The sequence below is a fragment of the Lucilia sericata genome, unplaced genomic scaffold (assembly GCF_015586225.1).
Source record: "Lucilia sericata isolate MDLA Ls3-8-SP2 unplaced genomic scaffold, ASM1558622v1 Contig000062F_arrow, whole genome shotgun sequence".
In the NCBI taxonomy this organism is placed as follows: domain Eukaryota; kingdom Metazoa; phylum Arthropoda; class Insecta; order Diptera; family Calliphoridae; genus Lucilia; species Lucilia sericata.
Genome location: NW_023994097.1, coordinates 134085 through 159458, shown reverse-complemented (window position 1 = coordinate 159458; position 25374 = coordinate 134085). Strand labels below are relative to the sequence as shown.

The following is a 25374-nucleotide window of genomic DNA, read 5'->3' as shown; positions in this document are numbered from 1 at the left end:
TTGCCCTTCCCTTATAACCGCCTCCAAAAACTTCCTTTCTGGTGTAATTTTGGGTCCTTATTTTACGATCTACAATTTCCAATAGATTTTCTATGGGATTGAGATCTGGCGATTGGGCGGGCCACTTCAAAACACGTACCTCTTTGGATTGTAACCACTCGGTTACAACCCTAGATGTGTGTTTAGGGTCATTGTGGTGTTGGAATATCCAAACGGAAGGCCGAACGGAAAGAGGTAGAGGGTTGAAAGATTGCACAAATATTCCTTACAGGTAAGGTTTGGTATTGAAAATGGACCACGTTTTCGGATAGCCCCCATACAAGTGAACACCCGAAAAACAGCTTAAGCGGGCATTACTGTTTTAAAAATACCACTATAGCGATGAAATCCGACATGAATAAGTCTTATGCGAGACAAAATTTATCTCCTAAATTCTATGAGGATTGTTCCATAACTGACCCTACCCCCATATATGGTGCCCTTCAGAAAATTACTTTAACGCTCATTATTGTCTAAAAAAAAAACAAGTATAGCGATGAAATTTGACATAAGTAAGTTTCTTGCGAGCCAAAATCTCTACCGATATAAGGTCGCCTTTAGAAAATGACTTTAACGCTCATGACTGGCTCAAAAATACGAGAACAGCGGTGACGTTCGACATTCACAAAACTCTCTATCAAATTTTATGAGGATCGGTCAGAAAATGATTTTGAAGCTCATTAGTGCCACAAAATAGCGAGTACAGCGATGAAATTGGACATGAACAAGCTTTATGGGAGCTGAAATCTTTCTACCGATTTTGATGAAGATGGATCGATAATTAATCCTACCCACCATTTAAGGACCACTTTGGAAAATTGCTTTAACTCTCATAAGTTACTTAAAAATACGACTTAGGCGATGAAATTCGAAATAAACAACTTATTTACCAGACATAATGTATGTACAAAAGTTATTGAAGATCGGTCTAATAAGGTCCACTTCAGAAAATGACTTTAATGCTCAATAATGCCTCAAAATTTCGTACAAATTACAGTAGTTTTATAGGGACTGAAATTTCTCAACTGAATTTGATTAGGATCGGTCGATAACTGATCCTACTCCCATTATCGGTTTCCTTTTCGGCAATGATTTAATGGTGGGTATACAAGATTCGGCATGGACGAATATAACACTCTTGCTTGTTTAATATATAAGATTTTCTTTATAAGCACATTGTGGCATATACAAAAAATTTTGTTTATAATCCCTTTAGCGATATTGTCCTCAATATGTGTGCAATTAAGGGTTGTGACGAAAAGCATTAAATTTAAAATTTTGACTCTATAAATATCTTTTTTTAGAAATGAATGTAGAATGCCCTATTTTGCCCGTTTTTACACCCTGAAAGGTAGGCAGTCACAAAAATACTTTACTAATACATATATTTAAAAGTTTTGAGAGATAAAACTCAAATATTTCCACGTTAGAACATTATATAAGAAAGTACTTACTTTACCCGTTTTCCCCCTTTTTGTTTCTGGTCCAAGATAAAAAAGTAATATGGCCTATTGACGTTTTAATATCATTATGTTTAATAATTTCAGAATTCAGAGCTTCCCACCAAAAATTTTCATTACCTAGTAATCTATAAAGTAATATTGTAATCACGTGGAAACTAATTACTTTTGGGGTGAATAACTAATTATTTTTGTTCGACGAGATTCAAATAATATGTACCTACCTTAAACAAAAAATAAATGGTTACTAATTTGATTACAAAAACTTTGCGAAATAACTAGTTACAAATAAACCTACAAATATGTTATGTGATAGCTAGTTATTTTGGGCCGACTTTGTATGTAGAAAACAAAAAATAAAAAAACTCCTCGGCCGGGATTTGAACCCAGGCATTCAGTTGTTTTCTATGTTTCTCACTCCAGCCGCTTACTCGATGCTCCATTAACATGTTGCTTTTTGTAATTTTGAGAACGACTTTTTACAAAAATATATAATTGAATGTTATTTTGAAAAAAATAAACAGTATCCAGCAGGGTTCGAACCACGAACCCCCTGTTCGTTAAATGAACAACCTAGACAATTGAGCCATAACAAATCCAAATTGTTTACCAGTAATAACCTATTCAGCTAAATGAAATAATGTGGATGATAATGAATACTCATTACAAAGTAATGTATGAAATAATTACTGGCTATTACCAAAAATTTCAGATTTTTTGCTGGGTTAGTACCCCTAAAATTGCAAAATCTGACACTGTGTGTTGTCAGATTGTTATATGGTAAAGTCGCCAGATCATATTTTAGCTGCATATGTTTCTTTTAGCTCACAGAATTTATCTGACAATTATCTTACAATGATCTGGTAGTAAAGTGTTTACAAGTTTGTCAGATGTCTGACAATATTACTGTTTTTCAATGTACTACAATGATTTCTCTGACAACTTTGCACGACAAAAATTATAAGTTGTTAGACATTTTCTGAAAAATTTTCTGACAACATTGTTACATCTGACAACCGTGTATAAATAGGTTTAAAAATGTTTACTATGGCAAACATTTTGTACAAAAATTAATACAACGATATTCTAATTGCAATTAAAAGACCTCTAAAATTATATTACAACATTTGCCATCGAATCATTAGTTTCGGATTCATATCTGATTTAAGCCGTTTTTTGTTAAAATTTGAATCTACTCTCTCTCTCTCTGTTTTCATATTTTATAAAAATTTTAAAACTCGTTAATATAAATTTTTAGAGAAAATTGAGCACATCAGTTAAATCTTAAACGGCACATCGATCGATTCTTTGAATAATTTTAAATAAATTTAAATTTTATCGCTACTATCATATGTACATACATACACATTTTTTAGAAACGAGAAAAATGTTATGAAAAAACTCAAACAAAATCGGATTTGTACAGTGAATGAAAATAATTGTTAACACTGCTTCACCCCGTAAACCAGTCAGCACGTACACACAGAGTCGTGCCTTTGTATATTAGTCATATTTATGTCAAATTTCATTTTCTTTTAGCTCTTTTTCTTTCAATTTAAGTTTTACTTTTATTTCATTCGCTTGGCAGAGTGTCAATAACATTAAATCCCTTTTTGTACTTACAGTAGTCCATTAATAGGCATAATTTCATTGTACATACATAAATATATTTATTAATTTTAGCGGTCAGTTAACCGGTTGTAATGTTAGTTTCTGGAATAACCAACTTAATTTTTTTAGTTTAACTTGTGTAAAGGTTCACTTTCAGCAATGTTCGGTGTATTGTCAAACATTTTTTACGTGTATTTCAATTGTTGCTATAAACTCACGCGTACCAAAGGTTGTACCTATTTGATGTTTTGATTTTCTGGCGTACACGACCTTCACAATCATTTTAAGCGAGAGTATTGTTTTATTATTTTGCTTGTAATACTATTTAATTCATTTTTTATAACTATTCTTAAATAGGCTTTTTGGGAAATAGTAACAAAAACATTAATGGGAAAAAAATAATGGAAATATAAAAATTCCCAAAATCACAGTAATAAACTAGTAACGATTTTTTTATTTCAAATGTTAATAACAAATTAGAAGGAAATGACTAAAAACTAAAGAAATGAATTATTAAGCAGAAATTCATTATTATAAAGTGTAGGTATTTATTTTAATCTCCAACTTTACTAGTACTGTACGAACCTTTAAGTACAATCACCTGTAGTTATGTTTATAGAAGGTTTTTCTGCATTCTTTGTAAAAACCCAATTTTTTATGTCTGAATACAATTTGTCGAGTCATATGTATGTACATGTGCAACTCAATCGTAGATAAATGGGCATTTGGAATGGATTATTGAAAAATATATGTATAACTGTTAGATAGATACCTCATGTAATTTATTTGTTTATGTAAAATCTCAATGAAATTACTTATGTATATTAGAGTGGCCCCGTTTTTTTATTGGAGAACCATATCTTTGGTTAACATGTTCCCACCAAAAATTAAACTTTAATTCATAATAAGATCAGTAAGTTCTTTTTTAAGGTTTTATAAAATTTTTTCATATATCAAGCAAAGAAATGTTATGAATTTTTGATAACATATGAAGGTCTTGCTCTAAGCAAAAATGTCGCAAAATATATATTGCATTTAAAATTTCTTTAATCTTCTTCAAGAAAACCTTCTTCATTTGGATCGTAACTAGTTAATTTACGATACATTTTTTGTCGTAGTGGTGGTTTGCAATTTTGATAACTTTAGATAAAAATTTCGTGTGTGACAATATCGTGAAGTTTTTTCATATAACATGACTTTTAATAGTCACGGGTAAATGGCATATACATATGTATTTGAAAAGTGCTTATATCATATGTAGACTATAAAGTAATCTTTTTATATGATTCTGTTCGACAGAGACATTTAAATCTAATAAAATTGACAATATAACTAATGTGACTATAACAGTGATGACCATAAACGAAAACTACTGTATGTCCACGTCATGTGTGACTTGGTCGGCCTCTTCTACTGCTACCCTGTGGATTCCAGCCTATTGCGTTTCTAGTAATGTCGGATTGTGTTCTTCTGTCAGCGTAAGCAACGGTTAATGAAGACTTAAATTACTTTGAGATTACACCGAGCAGAATTCCATGATTCACATCAGTACAATACATCTGATTTCACACAGCTGTTGAATATATTCAATTTAGTCTTGATATATATTGCGAATTCCAAACATGGTTGAGTTGATATGCGCCTTTTTATATCCTCTTTAGAGCCTCCGTTTATAGTTATTATAACAGAAATAATGGGCGTTTTATATATGTACTAGCTAAAACCCGGCGTGCTTTGCCACCCCTGTCGATATAAAATAAAAAATATTCAAAATATATTGAAATATGTACATGTTTAGGAAAATTTTATTAATATTTGTTTGCCACTATCAAAATGTTGGATATTAAAACTTTTACTTGTAAAAGTTTGTAAAGATATTGTCATTCTACCGGAAGTTATTAACAATTAATGCATTTTCCGGGAATATGTACATTTGTATGGAAGGTATATGAAAATGTGGACCGATTCCGCCCATTTTTAACAGGAATCAAGCTTTCATATGGAAACAATGTGTGCTGATTTTTATGAAATTATATCGCATAGTTTTTGTGAAAATTGTATTAGAATGTGTTAAAAAATCTTAATTTTTTCGGAGTTTTTTAAATTTTGATTCATAACTATTTCCGGTGTAAACCGATTTTGCTCATTTTCAGTACCAAGCTGTCTAGGACAACACAGAAAAAACTGAAAATGTGTTTTAATTATCAAATTAATTGTATCAAGCAAGTTTTGCACCTATCAACAAAATGATGATATCAATTATGAAATTTGTAAATTTTTTTTCTCCAATTAAAGAAATAATCAAAACAATTAACATCAGTAAATAAATTCAAAATTTAAAATTATTAAATTCATTAATTGGATAAATTAAATATTTTTTTTATTAAGTCGATGATTGAAACAATCAAAGAATTAATTGAATGCTTACAACGTTAAAGGGTTACTTTACCTTTAACAATGCGTTAAGCACACTCAAAAATATCTCTTTATTGTGACATTTGAACAAATAAAGTGATTTGTAAATTTTTATATATTTATGAAACTTCAACTTCTTATGCCTTAAATATTATTGACTATTTGAGAATTATAAACATTATTTCCATTATAAATAATGAAATTATATAACTAAAATATCAAAAAACAAAATAAAAAAGTAGCCTGGAAAATTTTTTTCAGCCAATTAAAAAATTAATTGATTCAATTAAAAATTTAATCAAATTTGTATACTTAGGATCAAAACAATGTGATAATTATGACAATTAAAAAATTGTTTAAATAAAAGTTAAAGAAAGAGGAAAACATGTTAATTGAAAATAAACTACCGATAATTTTTTCTGTGAATAGTGAATCTTTTTGCCCAATTTCATTAATTTATTTAGCATCGTTTTTACGTGAGCGTGTTTTACGCAGACAGACAGACGGACATATCTAAATCGACTCAGAATTTCATAAGGACCCGGAATATATATACTTTGTTGGGTCTCAGATGAATATTTCTTGGTGTTACACACGGAATGATAAACCTTTATATACCCTCTATCACCACTGATGGTGGTGGAGGGTATAAAAAACTTGCTTTACGATTTTTGAAATTTAAATTGATTAATTTAATTGTATAAATTAAATATTTAATAAAAATAAAATCAAATTTTTATTAATTTATTAATCAAATGAATTAGTTTGTTTGGTAGAAAATGTATTAAAAACCAATTAAGTTGATGATTAAAACAATCAAATTATTAATTGATTACTCACAATGTTAAAGGAATGCTTGATCTTTAACAATGCGTTGAGCATTTACAAAATATATCACTTTATTATCAAATTTGAACATATAAAGTGTTTTATAAATTGTCAGGAAACTTGAATATTATATGCCTAAAATCGTATTGACTATTTAAGAATTATAAACATTGTTAGTATAAGAAATCAAAATAAAATATTTAAAAAAAACTAAAACAGAAAAGTTGGCCACACAATTTTTTTCAATCAATTAAAAAACTAATTGAATCAATTAAAAATTTAATCAAATTTGTAAACTTAGGTTTTAAACAACGAGATAATTAAGACAAATAAAAAATTGCTTAAATTAAAATTAAAGAAAGAGAAAAACATGTTAATTGAAAATAAACTACTGATAATTTTTTCTGTGTTCTTCGTGCAAAATTGAGGATTCTAGCTCTAATAGCTATCCAGATGAACAAATTTTTGTACTTAATTCATATGGGAGGTACCAAGACTGCCTAAAAGTAAAAATGAGGACTATGATTTTCTTTATATGGGAGATTCCACGCCCATTGTAGCTAGGCTGTCCATTTTATTCTCATGTGTTCATATGGATGTCAAAGTTGCATACAAAATTTGAGGACTGTAGCTTATGTAGTTTCTGAGATATGCGACTTTTAAAAATTATTTTTTAAGTGGGCGTGCCACGTCGTCCACTTAAAATCTTGAAGTAAAAAGTAGCCTATAGTTCCTTTGAAACATACAGAAAGAGACTGTGAAAATTTCAGAAAAATCGGTTCAGCCTTTTAGCTGTCTATAAAGTCCAAACAAACACACATTCATTTTTATATAAATAGATGGGGGTGCTACGCCTCCTATTACTAGTCCTCCAATTTTTCCACCAAATAATCATATGGATGTCAAAATTGTCCATAAAAAATTTGAGGACTCTAGTTGTATCATGTTCCGAGATATTCGACTTTTGAAGAAGTGGGCGTGGCACCCCTCCCACTTGGAATTTCAAAATAAAAAGTAGCCTATAGTTCCTTCCAGATATAGGGGAACATACACTGAAAAATTCAGGAAGATCGCTTCAGTGGTTTAGCCTTATATAAGGTACAAACAAACAAACATACATTGATTTATATATACATATATAGATGTTGTTGTTATAATGTAAAATTTTTCATATTAACCGCATTGATTTTAAGAATGTTTATCCTGAGACCACATAGTGCTGCTTCGCTTTCTAGTTTCAGTTTCGACAGCATGTCATCAAAATTATGTTATCTGCATAGTCTACGTCCTCGAGACCATGTAATGCCTATTGGCATTGATGCTACTTTCGCCTTTTCAAAGTCCATGAACACAAGGTATAATGGTGTTCTGTGATTATCCGCAGACTGTTGATATGGTCAATACCTGATTTGTTGGGGCGGAAACCAGCTTGTTCGTTTCGAATGTCTTGCGAGGGAGCGTCTGCCAGGCGAGTGTTCAGTACACAGAAAAAACTGAAAATGTGTTTTAATTATCAAATTAATTGTATCAAGCAAGTTTTGCACCTATCAACAAAATGATGATATCAATTATGAAATTTGTAAAAAAATATTTTTTTTCCAATTAAAGAAATAATCAAAACAATTAACATCAGTAAATAAATTCAAAATTTAAAACTATTAAATTCATTAATTGGATAAATTAAATATTTTTTTTTTACTAAGTCGATGATTGAAACAATCAAAGAATTAATTGAATGCTTACAACGTTAAAGGGTTACTTTACCTTTAACAATGCGTTAAGCACTCTCAAAAATATCTCTTTATTGTGACATTTGAACAAATAAAGTGATTTGTGAATTTTTATATATTTATGAAACTTCAACTTCTTATGCCTTAAATATTATTGACTATTTGAGAATTATAAACATTATTTTCATTATAAATAATGAAATTATATAACTAAAATATCAAAAAACAAAATAAAAAAGTAGCCTGGAAAAATTTTTTCAGCCAATTAAAAAATTAATTGATTCTATTAAAAATTTAATCAAATTTGTATACTTAGGATCAAAACAATGTGATAATTATGACAATTAAAAAATTGTTTAAATAAAAGTTAAAGAAAGAGGAAAACATGTTAATTGAAAATAAACTACCGATAATTTTTTCTGTGTATGTTAGCAATTACCTTATTAATCATACTAAGGAGAGATATATTTTTCCAGTTTTTACAATATCTTTGGGATATTGATTGTTGGTGTTCCAAAAGTCATCTATGATGGGGCGTATAATCTGTGCAGTTACGGTAGGGTCTGGAGATACATATATCATGTGTTGGGGACGGTGGCATGTAGATGTGCTTGGTATCATTGCTGTGTTTAACGTTTTTGAATAGTGTTCCACTCAAACATCTAGTTGTCCTGATTTCGATGTTTTTAATTCACCATTGCTGTTCACTAATGGTTTTGTAGAGGCGAGCACCTTCCTACCTAGCTGTTTAGTAATTCTATATAAATCGCGACTCCTGTGGGACTCCGAGTCTACTTGGGCTTCCCTACACAGAAAAAATTATCGGTAGTTTATTTTCAATTAACATGTTTTCCTCTTTCTTTAACTTTTATTTAAACAATTTTTTAATTGTCATAATTATCTCATTGTTTTGATCCTAAGTATACAAATTTGATTAAACTTTTAATTGAATCAATTAATTTTTTAATTGGCTGAAAAAGTTTTTCCAGCCTACTTTTTTATTTTGGTTTTTTGTTTTGATATTTTATTTAAATAATTTCATTATTTATAACGGAAAATAATTCTCAAATAGTCAATAATATTTTAGGCATAAGAAGTTGAAGTTTCATAAATATATTAAAATTTATAAATCACTTTATTTGTTCAAATGTGACAATAAAGAGATATTTTTGAGAGTGCTTAACGCATTGTTAAAGGTAAAGGAATCCTTTAATGTTGTAAGCATTCAATTAATGCTTTGATTGTTTCAATCATAGACTTTTTGATTTTTAATACATTTTTAACCAAACTGTTCAATTTATTTGATTAATAAACTAATTAAAATGTAATTTTTATTTTATTAAATATTTAATTTATCCAATTAATGAATTAACTAATTTTAAATTTTGAATTTAATTACTGATGTTAATTGTTTTGATTATTTCTTTAATTGGAAAAAAATATTTTTTTACAAATTTCTTAATTGATATCATCATTTTGTTGATAGGTGCAAAACTTGCTTGATACAATCAATTTGATAATTAAAACACATTTTCAGTTTTTTCTGTGTAGCAAGATTATCAACGCAGCGACACTTGTCTTGTCAGGCACTTCATTTAACTATCCTGTTCATTCGTTTGTATGTCGGTTGTAGTCTCGCTCTTTTACTACGAGTTTTGGATTTGTTCAGGTATTTTTTGTATTTCCTTTTTCCGACAGCAGATCCCATGTTCCATCAGAAATCCATTCCCTGCGTTCGGTGTTTTTGTAGCCAATTATGTTCTTCGCATTGTTGACGAAGCATGTTTTGACCAAAGGCCAGTGACATAATCATTGTCCGCTGATCATTTGGTACCAAGGATGACCTAATAGCGTTGGCGTACTCCTTGTATCGAACCTTCTTTGAAGCAGATTTTCCTTTTTGATCGCAGCAACTTTCAGCTTGACTATCAGGTAGTGGTCGATATTGCTGTCGGCACCCCTATTATTGCGCACATCTAGTACAGATACCTCCACAAAATTTTGTGAATTTTGTATGTACATTTCATTTATTTATACAGAATTTCATCACGATATTATTGTTTAGAGGTGAATTGATATTCAAGAAATTTTTGGAAGAGACTTTGTATGACCATTACGAAATATGGCATGTAGCCTGCTTCAACTACAAAACTTAGTTGTGCTTTTTTCGAGATAAGGGTATATTTAACATAATTATGAGCTCAAAAGCCCTATTCGGGTTCAGTTGTATGGTGGCTAGATGAAATCATATATCGATTTTAAACTTTTCCTTCGTCCTATGGAAAAGCACTTTAGTAATTTATGATACAAATAGAAGCATTTTATTAAATTCAGCTAGAATTGGTCTTTTTTGATTCAGTGACATTTCTGGCCCTTTCGAAAATCATTGGTTTATGGTCGGGAAAGCACGACTACTATTTTTCACTTGTTTTAGTCTTTTCTTGGCTTTTTTATGTTCAAATTAGACTTTTATTTCTAAAGCTCCTAGCAACACTGGCCATATCCCTAAATATTTGGCTTTTTAAGGTATTCATTTAAATCAAAAATGAACTTTTTTTAAATAATATAAAACAATCATCACATCTTTATTAAAGTTTAACATCTATCAGTCGCAATCATTCCAAAAACAATTATCTAGTAAGCATAAGAGATAAGGGGAGATGCGAAGGTAGTCTTAACTACAGCTGGGCCAGCAACCAAGGGAGCGGCGACTTTGGCAACAGGGGCAGCGGCATATGTGAAGGGAACGGCAGCAGGGGCGGCTACAACAGGAGCAGCCTTAACGACGGGAGCAGCAACAGCGGCTACCAAAGGTTCACGACGGACAACAGCGTTGAAACCATTGATTGGGTCGGAGGTGTAATCAACAATACGTCTGTAACCATCGGCGTCATTCAAAGAGTATTGACCTTGAACGAAACCACCATCACGAGTTTCAACAGCGGTCTTGGAGTCACCGGAGACGGCATCCTTAACATCATAACCGTAAGAGTATTGGGGATGAGGATCGTATTCTTCAACTTGGGCAACGGCAGCCAAAGGAGCAGCAGCGGGGATGACACCGGCGCTGGCAACAGCGAGGCAAGCAGCGAAGAAAGTGATGAACTAAAATTTTACAAAAACAATATATTTATTTTTAAGTATAATCCTTTCATTTTGTTTTATACAAAATATTTTGTTATCCTTACCTTGAATGCCATTTTATATTATGTGTTAGAAATGCTCTAAATACCAAAAGTGGATTTGAACTGTGTCATGTGGTAGTTCACTTTGGTCTTTTATATGAAAATAAAAAATATTATAGTTTTCTATCAAAATGACCTAAATAAAAATACAAAAATTTGAAGTATGACAAAATACTATAAAATACAAATCAGACCAAATACTAAAGCTAATGTTAGTAAACGTTATTTGAATTTTAACACATCCAATAATTTTGTGGATTGTATTCACTTAGTTACACATAAAATAATAAAGCACAACAACAAGAACTAAAACTAAAAAAGACAATATTCGTTTTTAACTTTTAATTCAATATTACACTTATTTTGTAAATGGCTCATTATATATTTCAGGGGTATTTTGGAGGTGCAAGAAAATAAATATTGATACAAAAATAAATGTTTGACTAACATGCATTTATTTCACATAAAATAATTGTAATTTTATTCAAATATTTCGAGGCGATTATTGAATGACATCAGGAATATTCAAAATTATTTAAGAGACAAGGGTATTTTACAAGATTCAAAAAAATTAATTTAAAAATTGAATTTATTTTTTACAGTTTTCTACTTACACAGAAAAAATTTCAGCATAAATATTATGATAGTCAATGAAATCATAAATATTATGATTTAATTGGCTAAATTTAATAATATTTATGAATAAGTTAAAAAATTCTTTAATTTCTATTTTTTCAAACATAATCTAGAAGCCTTGACATCAAATGTTTATCCCCTTATGTATGGCATTTAGTTGTTTAAAGATAAATTAAAGTACTTTCTGTTTTTAGTATAAATGCACTTAAAATATGTCTTATGATGACCGTTTGTAAACTGGACCATTTCAAAAAATATTCTAAAGAGGACAAGATTTAATGCAAAATTGTGCGCGGATTCAATAACATTTCGATCTTATTTTATGAGGATTTCCAAATATTTTGATTTTCACGTTGGCCGTTCATGAGTTGAATCGATTTCTAAAAAGTTCTATTTTAGTAATTTTTGATAATGGTGGTTCATAAAGTCCATGTACGTTATATCGCACCAAGTCCATGGAAGTTAATAACACTTTCAAATAATATCTATGGACTTTGTGACACTTTTAAAACATAAATGTAATGGAAATTTTGTTTAGTATTTATGGAAATGGCACTCTTATCCCGTATAGAATTGCTCGTAACTTTGGTGTATATTGTATATTGGATTCATTTAAAAAAGTGTACAGGATAGCCGGCATTCGAAGTTTTAAACTACAGTGTATTTCGAATACCGGCATCGCCGTATTAAGCTTTTTAAAGAAAATCGACTATTTGTAATACATGGACTTTATGCTTTATGGACATTGTGAAAGTGTCATAACGTCCATGGACATTATGACACTGTTTGATGTGCCATAACGCCCATGAATATTATGACACGCTATTATTTTTACATGTACATTAGGGTTATAACCAATTTTAGGCCCTATTACTACGTGGTAGCCATTAGTATCCTAATAACAAAACCCTTCCTTCCGCTAAAACCTTCCAGAATGAAATTTGCATGATTTGTTTCGAAGAGGGATGAACCGCTCGCCGATCCTATCCTTGCTTTTTCTTCGTGTGAATTTCGTGTACCGCGAAAACTTTTTGTGAAAAAAGTGGCATACTTTCTCAAAGTACTTTTTATGCTCTATGTGGAATGGATAAATTAACATTTTCAAAAAAAAAAAAATAATAATAAAAGTTATACCCTAATAATGTACATAAGTGTTTTTAAATTAAAAATCTTAAGAAATTGTCATCACAAAAATCTAATAAACTTATTTTTATGAATTGTCATGATTTAGAAAACACTTCGAATTTTTATAACCTACACCACAATAATGGGTAGGGTATTATGCGTTTGTGCTGCTGTTTGGAAGGCACAAAAATATTGGTCCTTATTGAAAATTGTTAGAATCCGACCATTATTTCACCTTGCCCCCATACAACTGAACCTCCCGAATATTGATTTTAAGCTCATAATTATCCACCAAATTTCGGTCGGACCTATATAAAGCATCTTTCAGAAAACATGATTTTTATCAATAAATCGTGTTATATGAAATTATTTTAAATGGAATGCAACGCAGACCAAGGTTCAACTGTATAATCATTTTTAAAACAGAATATGCACGACAGCTAAATTTTAGCCTTAAATGATGAGACCGTTAATTTCCGTGCTTTCAAATGCAGTTTTTCTAATATTGAATTAAGAAATGTATCCATACATGTACATATTTGGAAACGAATTGGCCTTCTAAGTTCATGTACATACATATCGAGCAGAAAGTTCGAAGTAGTTCACTACCATTATTTATATGTACTAATAATAGAATGCATTCAGCTTTAGCTAATCTCAACAATTTTAAAAATGCGTTATGTGGATCTAGTTTACGTATACATATGTAGTTCTAACAGCATTTTAAGTCTACCCAGCAGTTCGGTCGGACAGTCCCGAACTACCTATTTAACCTACCAATTAACCGCCAAGTGACTAGTTATTTTAACATGTGCTTGTCCTGCGAGGAATTCAATCGTCATCCCATAGATTACGAAGAGACAGACAGGAAACTTAAGTTTGTTTTAAAGTCGTTTACAAAGGGACCCCAAGTTGAGGATTATCTTCACCCTCGTTTACAAAGAGTACATCCGTGACGAAAGACGAATTATACCCAACCAGGTGGTTAGACTTTAGTGGAAATCACTGTATTTTTCGGATGCATTGACTCTTTGTCGAACTGCTGGGTATTTGAAGTGTCTCACTATAAACAAAAATTCATTTATACTTGTGGAAGGCATACAAATTAAGTTAATATTTACAAGTATTTATACTATTTCAAGTACTGTGGTTGATGTGTAACTCTTGTTTTTGGTAAATATGTATGTATGTGTGCACATATACATAATTATATACAAAGTACCTTCATATTCGATTTTGAATTAATTTGTTTGTTTTTATAATTTTTTCTATTCACATAATACTTATAAAAGACCAATGGGAACAATTAGACGACACAGTTCAAATCCAATTTTGGTATTTAGAGCATATCACTACAAACTATTCTAAAATGGCTTTCAAAGTATGAATTATTTTTAAAAGATTAAATTAAATGCAATATCTGAACATTTTTTGGATTTTTTAATTTTTCTACCCTTTATATAATTTCAGTTCATCACTTTATTCGCTGCTTGTCTCGCTGTTGCCAGCGCTGGTGTCATCCCAGCTGCTGCTCCTTTGGCTGCCGTTGCTCAAGTTGAAGAATACGATCCCCATCCCCAATACTCTTACGGTTATGATGTTAAGGATGCCATCTCTGGTGATTCCAAGACCGCTGTTGAAACTCGTGATGGTGGTTTCGTTCAAGGTCAATACTCTTTGAATGATGCTGATGGTTACAGACGTATTGTTGACTACACCTCCGACCCCATCAACGGTTTCAACGCTGTTGTCCGTCGTGAACCTTTGGTAGCTGCTGTCGCTGCTCCCGTTGTCAAAGCTGCCCCTGTTGTAGCCGCCCCTGCTGCCGTTCCCTTCACTTATGCCGCTGCCCCTGTCGTCAAAGCCGCCGCTCCCTTAGTTGCTGGCCCAGCTGTAGTTAAGACTACTTTCGCATCTCCCCTTATCTCTTATGCTTACTAGATAATTGTTTTTGGATCGATTGTGACTGATAGTTGTTAAGGATGAATAAATATGTGATGTTTTATTTTATTAAAATCTTATGTTGTATCATTCGATTTGTCAAAAAAAAACTTTCATAAAAAAGAAGTGTTATAAATGTATCTACAGTGTCTTCCTGTATGTCTGGAAGGAACTATGGGCTACTTTTTAATTCAAAATTTCAAGTAGGCGACGTGCCACGCCCACATTCAAAATAAGTGTTAAAAGTCGCATATCTCAGAAACTGCAAGAGTTGGAGTCTTCAAATTTTGTATGGACAACTTTGACATCCATTAGAATATTTTTTGATAAAATAGGCGGAATGGCTATAGTGGGCGTGGCACCTTCCATATGAAGAAAATCTTATATCAGTATATCTGAGAAAATATAATAGATAGATATTTTGTCGGAACCACTTTAGTAATAAATTATGGGCTACTTTTTAATTCAAAATTTCAAGTAGGCGACGTGCCACGCCCACATTCAAAATAAGTGTTAAAAGTCGCATATCTCAGAAACTGCAAGAGTTGGAGTCTTCAAATTTTGTATGGACAACTTTGACATCCATTAGAATATTTTTTGATAAAATAGGCGGAATGGCTATAGTGGGCGTGGCACCTTCCATATGAAGAAAATCTTATATCAGTATATCTGAGAAAATATAATAGATAGATATTTTGTCGGAACCACTTTAGTAATAAATTGGCGGAATAGCAAATTGAAACCTCCCATATGAATTAAATAAAAAATTCATATATCTGAGAAACGATTAGAGGTAGAAAATTTTACATGAAAAACTTTGACATTTATGTGAACATTTAGGGACTTTCAATGGGACCTTGGCATCTCCCATATGAATTAAATACAAAATTTCGTACATCTGGGAAACTATTATATTATTCAAATTTTTCATAGGTTACATTAAAATCTTAATTAACGTTTGGAAAAATTGGCGAACTTGCAATAATTTGCGTGGCATCCACAAAATGTAAAAAATGTATATCTGAAAAGTATCTTGAATATCGTAAAGTGTTTTTTTAATATCATTGATTTTAGGGTAGCAACAAAGCACACTGGGTATAGGGTTTAGGTTTTAGGTTTAAAATTTTAAATCGGCCTTACATAGAGTATATAAAGAAAGATACGTCGAAAAAGTATATCACTTTTTCGCGAACGTTAAAAAAGTTTCCGCGGTAAATGTTTAAAGTTTTCGATATTTACTCTAATGAAAATTTTAACGTTTTTGATGCAAAAGTGCAAATTTTTGGTATAAACCAGTGTCATTGTTTGATCCACGACATTTATACGATGAAAAAGCAAGAAAAAACATATTTATTTAATTAAAATTCATGTAAATTTGTTTGTGAATGGTTATAGAAAATCGATTTGCCGCGGAAGGTTTTATCACCAAAATCACCCGAGAAACCGGTTTTAGTTTTGAGAACACTACTGACTTCCGCGTAGTGATAAGGCCTAATTTTGGTTATCACCCTACTGAACATATTTTCTGCGGAAAAATAACTGAATAATAATTTGAATTACATACTTATGTTTTTAATGAATGACTTATGTTTTTAATGAATGACCTTGGCATTCACTGAAAAATATTAAACACATGATTTTTGTTCAAGTGTCCGGCTACACAGGACACTTTTTTAAGGCATTCTAAAATGCAACATACACCATAGTTAGTAGCAATTCTATCCGGAAACAAAGTGTTTTTTTCTTAAATTTTTTGAAAATATTCTAATACATTTCTGTTTTGAAAGTGTCAAAATATCCACGGGCATTTTGACACTTTTGATAGTACCATAACATAATGTCCATGGACAAATGGTAATCTTGACACCTTTATAAAGTAGTTCAACATTTTACGTTTTCAGTTTGGGACCCCAGGAAATTTCTCTTGATGTTTTCAAAATCATAAAAATCTCAGGATTTTTTTGGAATTTAAAATAGTTATTTTCTCAATGTAATGATTTCTAAAATAAACAATGATTTTACTTAATTTGAATTTCCCGTTGAACATACTTACATAATAGAGTGGCCCGAGGAACAACCTTTATAATAATTTCATGTAGGAATACCACTCAATCGATGCTTATTAACACAGAGAAAACAGATTCATTGTGATAACCGAATTTGTTTCCAATCGAATTCAGTCGGTTCTAACAACTATCCCAAAATTCGATTGTAATTATTGTATAATTCGGTTAGTGTTACTGAATATATGATGTACACAACTATTTTTATTTATTATTCGGTAATCTGGATTGAAATTATTGGTATTAGCAACTGAAATATTATTTATAGAAAAACAATTTGTGGATTATGTGTATTTGAAAATATATTTATTTTGTGTAAAGTATTTACAATAAAATATAAATATGTATAAACTTACAAAACGTATAAATATAAAATAACTTCTCCCCTTTAGTTTTGAGATTTTCGTGGTAATAAACATAGCATTTATGTACCAGGGATTTTGCTCTTGATTCTGCTCAATATTTTCAAAGAAACATTATCTTTCCACGCCTTTCCGCTGCTGTAAAATTATTAAAGATTATAGAAAAATAACACAAAATATATTATAAGATATAAAATATACCAAACATTACCTTTTTTATCCAAATTTCTGCATTATCCTCAAATGTAATTAGATTTTTTTTAATTATAAATTCGTTTTATTTTATTTATTTTTGTATACGTCAACTATAATTACCAATTAATAGGTTGTGAACATCGAATTTGGTTCCTTTAACCGTAATTAAATTTTAAATAATTTTTTCAATTTATAATTGGTTGCAGTGCTCAATATTTTTTACTTTCTACTGTTTTTCGGTTGTAGCGACTAATATTTGATGTTCTTACGTTTTAATCCTAAATAAAAGTCGGCTGCATTTACTGAATTGACAAATGAATTTAATAACCGATACAATTCAGTTCAAATTATTGATTTAGAAATTGTTAAAACCACAATTCGATTAGTATTACTGTTTTTTAATACTGAATATAGAAAATCAGTTAATTATGAAGTTTTTCAATAACAGCGATACAATTTTAATTAATTTAACTAAATATTTATCATGGTACCCGATTTCCAATCGATCTGTTTTCTGTGTGAATGTACTGAACACGTGAAAAATAAAAAATATATTTTTTGGAATGGTTCTCAGTTCCCTACCAGCGATTGAAAATCCTGACCTAAGTATAATTTTTAGTAGGTTGGAGAGGCATATTTTTTTCGCTTTTTATAGAAATGGGTGTCAAAATTGTCGTAATTTTTAGGTTATTTTAGTCCACTTCAGAATTTTTTGAAATTTATATGCCCCATATAATACACTAAAAGTTGTTTGGACCACAAATACATTAAAACGAATTTTAATTATTTTTCCGCTATAAGCTCAAAATTTCGGAATTTTTAGCACCCAATTCGAAAAGATTGCAGAAAATGTTTTTTGAACATATTGTACTGAGATCATGATTTTCAATCGCAGGTAAAGAACAGAGGACCTCTTTAAAAAAATGTTTTTAATTTTTCCCGTATTTAGTACATTGAAATGCACTGTTTTAGAGGTGTTCCACGGGACACCCTATTACATAATATACCAATATTCTATTATTAATTTTTTAAATGTTACACACTAAACTTATAAACATGGAGGGTATTATACACTTTTTTTTGTAAAACGCTTAAAAATTCAATTAACGTTTACGCATATTAGCACTAGTATGTTTGTTTTTGTTGTACCTGTACTTTTAGTGTTAATTTTCGTATGCAATTATTTCATTGTTTTTATAATTTTGTCATTCTCATATAAAAGACCAAAGTAAACAATAAACCGACACAGTTTAAATTCACTTTCGGTGTTTAAAGCAACTCAAATTAAACAGTTCTAAAATGGCTTTCAAAGTAAGGATTATTTGAAACCATCTAGAACATCAATAGTAATAGCATTCCCAAGGATTATTCATTACACAATTTGTTTCTCTTTATATAATTTTAGTTTATCACTTTCTTTGCTGCATGCCTCGCTGTTGCCAGCGCTGGTGTCATCCCAGCTGCTCCCTTGGCCGCCGTTGCCCAAGTTGAGGAATACGATCCCCATCCCCAATACTCTTATGGTTACGATGTTAAGGATGCCATCTCTGGCGACTCCAAGACCGCTGTAGAAACTCGTGATGGTGGTTTCGTAAAAGGTCAATACTCTTTGAATGATGCTGATGGTTACAGACGTATTGTCGACTACACCTCTGACCCTATCAATGGCTTCAACGCTGTTGTCCGTCGTGAACCTTTGGTAGCTGCTGTCGCTGCTCCAGTTGTTGCTGCTCCCGCTCCCGTCGTTAAAGCTGCCCCCGTTGTAGCCGCCCCTGCTGCCGTTCCTTTCACTTACGCTGCTGCCCCCGTTGCTGCTCCCTTCACCTATGCTGCTGCTCCCGTAGTCAAAACAGCCGCTCCTTTGGTTGCTGGCCCAGCTGTAGTAAAGACAACTTTCGCATCTCCCCTTATCTCTTATGCTTACTAGAAATTATTTTCATTTCGATTGTGACTGATAGTTGTTAAGGATAAATAAAAATGAGATGATTGTTATGTTATGTATTTAAAAAACATTTTTTTTAATTTTATATACTCCAAAAATATGCTGAAACCCTGAACAGGAACATATTTGCACAAATTTGGAAGAGAGAATAGAGTCATCTGGAACTGTAAAATAGCGAAATCATATATTATCAAAAAATATTTGCTAAAACTAGTGGATACGTATTTTCGTATACTATTATTATGTGGTTTGGGAAATCTCGTCCGGGAATTGTCGGAAAAAATTTGCGGGATTTCCCAGGGAAAATTTTATAATCATTCCCGGGAAAAACGAGAAAGTTTAAATTAACGTACACATTTTTCACATATTTTGGAAATACTAGCGATTTTATAATATATCAGAGAGATTAAAAGAGAACTTACAAAACGCCATTAATGGTTATAAAAGAAATGAAAAAAATTCTAATTTAATAACTATCAATCTATATACATATACATATGTATATTTATGTATGTATGTATGTGTGTAAAAGATAACTATGTACGTAGCTTAACTTGAAGCCATAGCTGTAAAATTTCGATTACGATTAATAATCAATTAAATTATTTTTCAAAAATAATCGTAATGATTAATATATTCATTAGTAGAAAATTTTTAGTTGAAGCAAGTACACATAGAACCAAACATTTAAATATTCTCGTTAATACATTTTTGAAATCCGCAAAAAATGTATAATTTTTTATAGCTACCATCAAAGAAGATGTGGGGTATATTGATTTTGTGATTCAGTTTGTAACACATTGATATATTTAGCGTAGATCTACAAAAGTATGCATAATTAACCCTACCCCCTTATAAGGCCACCTTTTGAAAATTACCTCAACGGTCATAATTGACTTAAAAGTATAGCGAAAAAAATCAGTTTGTAGAAAATCAAATATCTGTACCAAAATTCGAAACATAATTAATCCCTCATACAAGGTCCCTAGCCCCATATAACCACATCATGTACGAAAGGCGAAATGTTTTTCTGATCGGTCCATAATTGGTCATAGCTTCCATACAAAGTCCCCTTCAGAAAAGACTTAAAGGCACACATCTCATTACTAAATAGAGATATCTATATAAAATTTGGTACAAGTATTGCTCTTATATACAGAAATGTCACTGTGAAATGTTTTTCTGATCGGTCCATAATTGGTCATAGCTTCCATACAAGGTCCCCTTCAGAAAACACTTAAAGGCACACACTCATTACTAAATAGAGATATGAGATATGAATGTTGTCATAAATACTATTTTTGTACACAGAAATGTTATTTCAAAAATTTTTCACGATCGGTTTATATTTGGTCAAGTTTCCCTTCCGAAAATCACTTAAACGCACATAACTCATTACTAAATATTGATATCGATACATTTAGCACAAATATTGCTCTTATATACATAAATCACACTATAAAATTTTTTCACAATCGGTCCATATTTGGTCAGAGTTCCCATACAAGGTCACCTCCAGAAAATCACTTGAATGCGCAATATTCATTACCAAATAATGATATAGATAGAAAATTTTGCCAAAATTTTGTCTTTATATACATTAATGTTACTGTGGTATTTTTTATGATCAGACCATAATTGGTCATAGCTCCCATACAAGGTCCTCTTACGAAAATCTCTTAAACGCACAATACCAAATAAAGCTATTGATACAAAATTTTGCACAAATATTTGTTTTGTATACAAAAATTATATTTTATGATTTTTTCACGATCGGTTCATAATATGAGTGCGATTGGTCCCATACAAGGTTCCCTTCCGAAAATCACTTAAACACACATAACTTATTATGTACCATGTTACGATATATGTAGATACAAAATTTATCTGAAATATAGCTTTTATACACATAAAATTCATTTTCAATTAAATCATTTGATTTTAAAAGGTCATAACCTCTTCTTTTTACATATGTACATACATATATACATATGTATATTATGCAGTATATATGAATTTACTTACAAAAATCTGCTTTAATTTTGGTTTTACTATTTTTTGTAGTAGAAGACATAAAAATTCAAATAACGTTCACCATTACTAACTAGTGCGTTACTTCATTATGTTTTTATAGTATATATTTGATATAATTTTAATTTCTCATTTAATTTTATTGTGATATTTTTGTCATTCTTATATAAAAGACTTGAATAAACAATTGAACGACACAGTTTAGATCCAATTTTGGTATTTAGAGCATCTTACTACAAACTATTCTAAAATGGCTTTCAAAGTAAGGATTATTCAAACTCCGTTTTCGTTTTAACAAATATTTTATAGGACTATAATATTTTATTTAATTTCCAGTTCATCACTTTCTTTGCCGCTTGCCTCGCTGTTGCCAGCGCCGGTGTCATCCCAGCTGCTGCTCCTTTGGCTGCCGTTGCTCAAGTTGAAGAATACGATCCCCATCCCCAATACTCATACGGTTATGATGTTAAGGATGCCATCTCTGGTGATTCCAAGACCGCTGTTGAAACTCGTGATGGTGGTTTCGTTCAAGGTCAATACTCTTTGAATGATGCTGATGGTTACAGACGTATTGTTGACTACACCTCCGATCCCATCAACGGCTTCAACGCTGTTGTGCGTCGTGAACCTTTGGTAGCTGCTGTTGCTGCTCCTGCTCCCGTCGTCAAAGCTGCTCATGTTGTAGCCGCCCCCGCTGCCGTTCCCTTCACTTATGCCGCTGGCCCAGTTGTCAGAGCCGCCGCTCCCTTGGTTGCTGGACCAACTGTAGTAAAAACTACTTTCGCATCTCCCCTTATCTCTTATGCTTACTAGATAATTGTGTTTGGACCGATTGTGACTGATAGTTTTTAAGAATGAATAAAGATGTGACGATTATTTTGTAAAAAAAAAAAAAATAGTTTCTTCCTAATTGCAACAAAAGAAAATTTACTAACATAATAACGAGATTTCATGATCATTAATCATTTCCATGAACACTCTCTATCGATCGTAAATGTTTGGTATGGATGAAATCAAAGAGATGAATAATTTTAGAACAAATTGTACTCCCATCTCTCCAAAAACAAGATCGTTAGGTTCTACATATAGTGTTTATAAACCGGTTAACCGAAAAACCGGTTTTTATTGCATATTTCGGTTTTTTGCAAACCGTTTTTTTAAACATTGGTTTTCGGTTAACCGGGTTAACCGGTTTTTAAGTCTCGGTTAACCGGTTTCAAATTTTGTGATTTGTGCAAATAAATCGCGTTGATAGAAAATAAATCGCGTTGACAGAAAAAAACTTTTCAATTTCAATAGTTTTTTCCTTTTCCTGTAAAATTTTAAAAATGTTGGATAGTGCCGTTTGCGTTTTAGGTGACGATATATTATGTATATAAAATGGAGATTTACAATTTCAGACAATCAGGAAATTAGTAAAAAGTTGGCATTTAAACCAATAAAACATTAACTATTTAAACAAATTCCAACCATTATATAAACAAATTTGTTGTTTATTAAGACGAATAAATAACTTTGATGATAAAATGCGTGAGTATAATAAAAATCGAGAAGTTTCTCAAACGTTCTCAAAACGGACTTTATTTATCGAAACATAAGGGGTTTTTCACAAACTGTAATGGCGCTTAGGTTGATTGACAGGAAGTCAGAATGACACATAAGCGTCATTCACAGTAATTTGAACAACCACAGGCGTAGCGAGCGGAAGGAGGTCACAATTAAAGACAGTCGTCGTCTACTTCCGTTCCCGATGAATCGTCGCGAACTTGATAGTCCTGGACATATAATTTTTTATTGATATAGATGCATATATATATACTATACTAAAAAATGCAAAACAAGTTCGTAATAATTAGAAAAATCAAACCAAAAAACAATAAGTGTTTTAGAAAAATATTCACTAATTCCTGGATTCCAAAATTTTTCAAAATTTGTCGGATTGCATTCTTATTACGTTCAAAATTTAATTTAAGTATCCGCTGAATAGAAAGCAGATAAAAGTTGTAAAACAGAAAAACCCACTTGAAAAGCCGAGTCGATGACCCTAACTAGTACACAGAAAATACACGCATACCATTATTAAGTTTATCCCGATATCGATCACAGAAATTCTTGAACTGAGTTTAAACATCTATTTTAAATCTTGAGTGACCCACCATTAAAACGTGTATCGAACTTTGATGATTTTGTTAGAATGAACTCATCGTTCATGGGACCTTAGCCCCAGTACATAAAACTAATTTGTTCCCAATTTAATCACGATTGTAAACTGTATTTTGGGAGAAATATTTGCTGGGCTATATGAAATCGTGCACTGAAATGGTTACAGTTGAAAATTTGCGAATAAAAATTATGCAGAATCACTACATTATACGAGAATTAAATAAGAAGCAAATTGAATTTCTATTAAAATAAAATATTCATCACATCTTTATTAAACTAACAGTCGCAGTCATTCCGAAAGCATTTATCTAGTAAGCGTAAGAGATAAGGGGAGATGCGAAAGTAGTTTTCACTACAGCTGGACCAGCTACCAAGGGAGCGGCGGCTTTGACGACAGGGGCAGCGGCGTAGGTGAAGGGAACGGCAGCGGGAGCGGCTACAACAGGAGCTGCTTTGACGACGGGAGCAGGAGCAGCAACAACTGGAGCAGCGACAGCAGCTACCAAAGGTTCACGACGGACAACAGCGTTGAAGCCGTTGATGGGGTCGGAGGTGTAGTCGACAATGCGTCTGTAACCATCAGCATCATTCAAAGAGTATTGACCTTGAACGAAACCACCATCACGAGTTTCAACAGCGGTCTTGGAATCACCAGAGATGGCATCCTTAACATCATAGCCGTATGAGTATTGGGGATGGGGGTCGTATTCCTCAACTTGGGCGACGGCAGCCAAAGGAGCAGCTGGGATGACACCAGCGCTGGCAACAGCAAGGCATGCGAAGAAAGCGATAAACTGAAATAAATAATACAATTTTTTAATAATAATCCACAGCAGAAAGAGGTCTCAATGATCCTTACTTTGAAAGCCATTTTAAAGTTTTTTGGTGTGTTGGGTTGATATGCTCTAAATACCAAATATGGTTTTGAACTGTGTCGATGAATTGTTCACGTCGACTTTTTATATGAAAATGCCAAAAAATTATTTTCGACCAAAACGAGTGAAATAAATATGAACGAAATAAAAAACTATGACAAAATACGATAAAATACAAAGCAAAATGATACTAAAATAATAATAAACGTTAATTGAATTTTAACTCATCCAATAGTTTTGTGGATTGTATTCAGTTACACCTGCAAAGTACTAAATGCCAACAACAAAAATGTCATAACAGTGAATTAAAACAAATATTTACTTCTTTAATTTTAATTTAAAAAAGTAGCAAAATAATGTTTCTAAACGTTTTATTAAATCATGTCTCATTCATATATTTCGAGGGTATTCCCGAAGTGCAAGAGGTGATAGCAAATGTTCATGTGTATGAAGTATATTTAAAAATCGATTACAATAAACAAACAGTCGTACATTAAGATACAGACAATATTTAGCAACCAGTAAATAAATAAATATGTAGGCATTAAACAACATTGGACAATTATGCACAAATCAAGGCTGACCATCTGTCTGTCTGTCTGTCAGTCTGAATTTAAATGCATTAACTTATGTATGCATGTACTTAGTCAGTCGTATGTGACAACTATTAAATTTCAATTTTATCCATATTCCATCTGAAATATTTATAAATTTGTTTATCCACCCAATAATAATTATTTATTTAATGTTTTTAACTGTTACCACTGACCAAC

At 31.5% G+C, this 25374-nt stretch overlaps 5 protein-coding genes across 5 annotated transcripts; 3 read left to right on the top strand and 2 right to left on the bottom strand.

Moving 5' to 3' along the window:
• Positions 1–10634: 10634 nt before the first annotated feature.
• LOC119616225 (larval cuticle protein A2B-like) lies at positions 10635–11409 on the bottom strand. Its single transcript, XM_037972553.1, has 2 exons — positions 11272–11409; positions 10635–11188 (listed from the first exon to the last, which is right to left on the bottom strand). Exons 1-2 carry the CDS (start codon positions 11281–11283, stop codon positions 10718–10720), a joined length of 483 nt encoding a protein of 160 aa, XP_037828481.1. The 5' UTR covers positions 11284–11409; the 3' UTR covers positions 10635–10717.
• A 2926-nt stretch (positions 11410–14335) lies between these two features.
• Positions 14336–15045, top strand: LOC119616226 (larval cuticle protein A2B-like). Its single transcript, XM_037972554.1, has 2 exons — positions 14336–14410; positions 14500–15045. Exons 1-2 carry the CDS (start codon positions 14399–14401, stop codon positions 14968–14970), a joined length of 483 nt encoding a protein of 160 aa, XP_037828482.1. The 5' UTR covers positions 14336–14398; the 3' UTR covers positions 14971–15045.
• Positions 15046–18830: 3785 nt separating this feature from the next.
• LOC119616227 (larval cuticle protein A2B-like) lies at positions 18831–19600 on the top strand. The gene is made up of 2 exons (XM_037972555.1): positions 18831–18901; positions 18996–19600. Exons 1-2 carry the CDS (start codon positions 18890–18892, stop codon positions 19515–19517), a joined length of 534 nt encoding a protein of 177 aa, XP_037828483.1. The 5' UTR covers positions 18831–18889; the 3' UTR covers positions 19518–19600.
• Positions 19601–21753: 2153 nt separating this feature from the next.
• LOC119616238 (larval cuticle protein A2B-like) lies at positions 21754–22459 on the top strand. The gene is made up of 2 exons (XM_037972565.1): positions 21754–21825; positions 21900–22459. Exons 1-2 carry the CDS (start codon positions 21814–21816, stop codon positions 22374–22376), a joined length of 489 nt encoding a protein of 162 aa, XP_037828493.1. The 5' UTR covers positions 21754–21813; the 3' UTR covers positions 22377–22459.
• Positions 22460–23963: 1504 nt separating this feature from the next.
• Positions 23964–24715, bottom strand: LOC119616237 (larval cuticle protein A2B-like). The gene is made up of 2 exons (XM_037972564.1): positions 24586–24715; positions 23964–24520 (listed from the first exon to the last, which is right to left on the bottom strand). The coding sequence occupies exons 1-2, from the start codon at positions 24595–24597 to the stop codon at positions 24035–24037; spliced, it is 498 nt and encodes a 165-aa protein (XP_037828492.1). The 5' UTR covers positions 24598–24715; the 3' UTR covers positions 23964–24034.
• Positions 24716–25374: the final 659 nt, after the last annotated feature.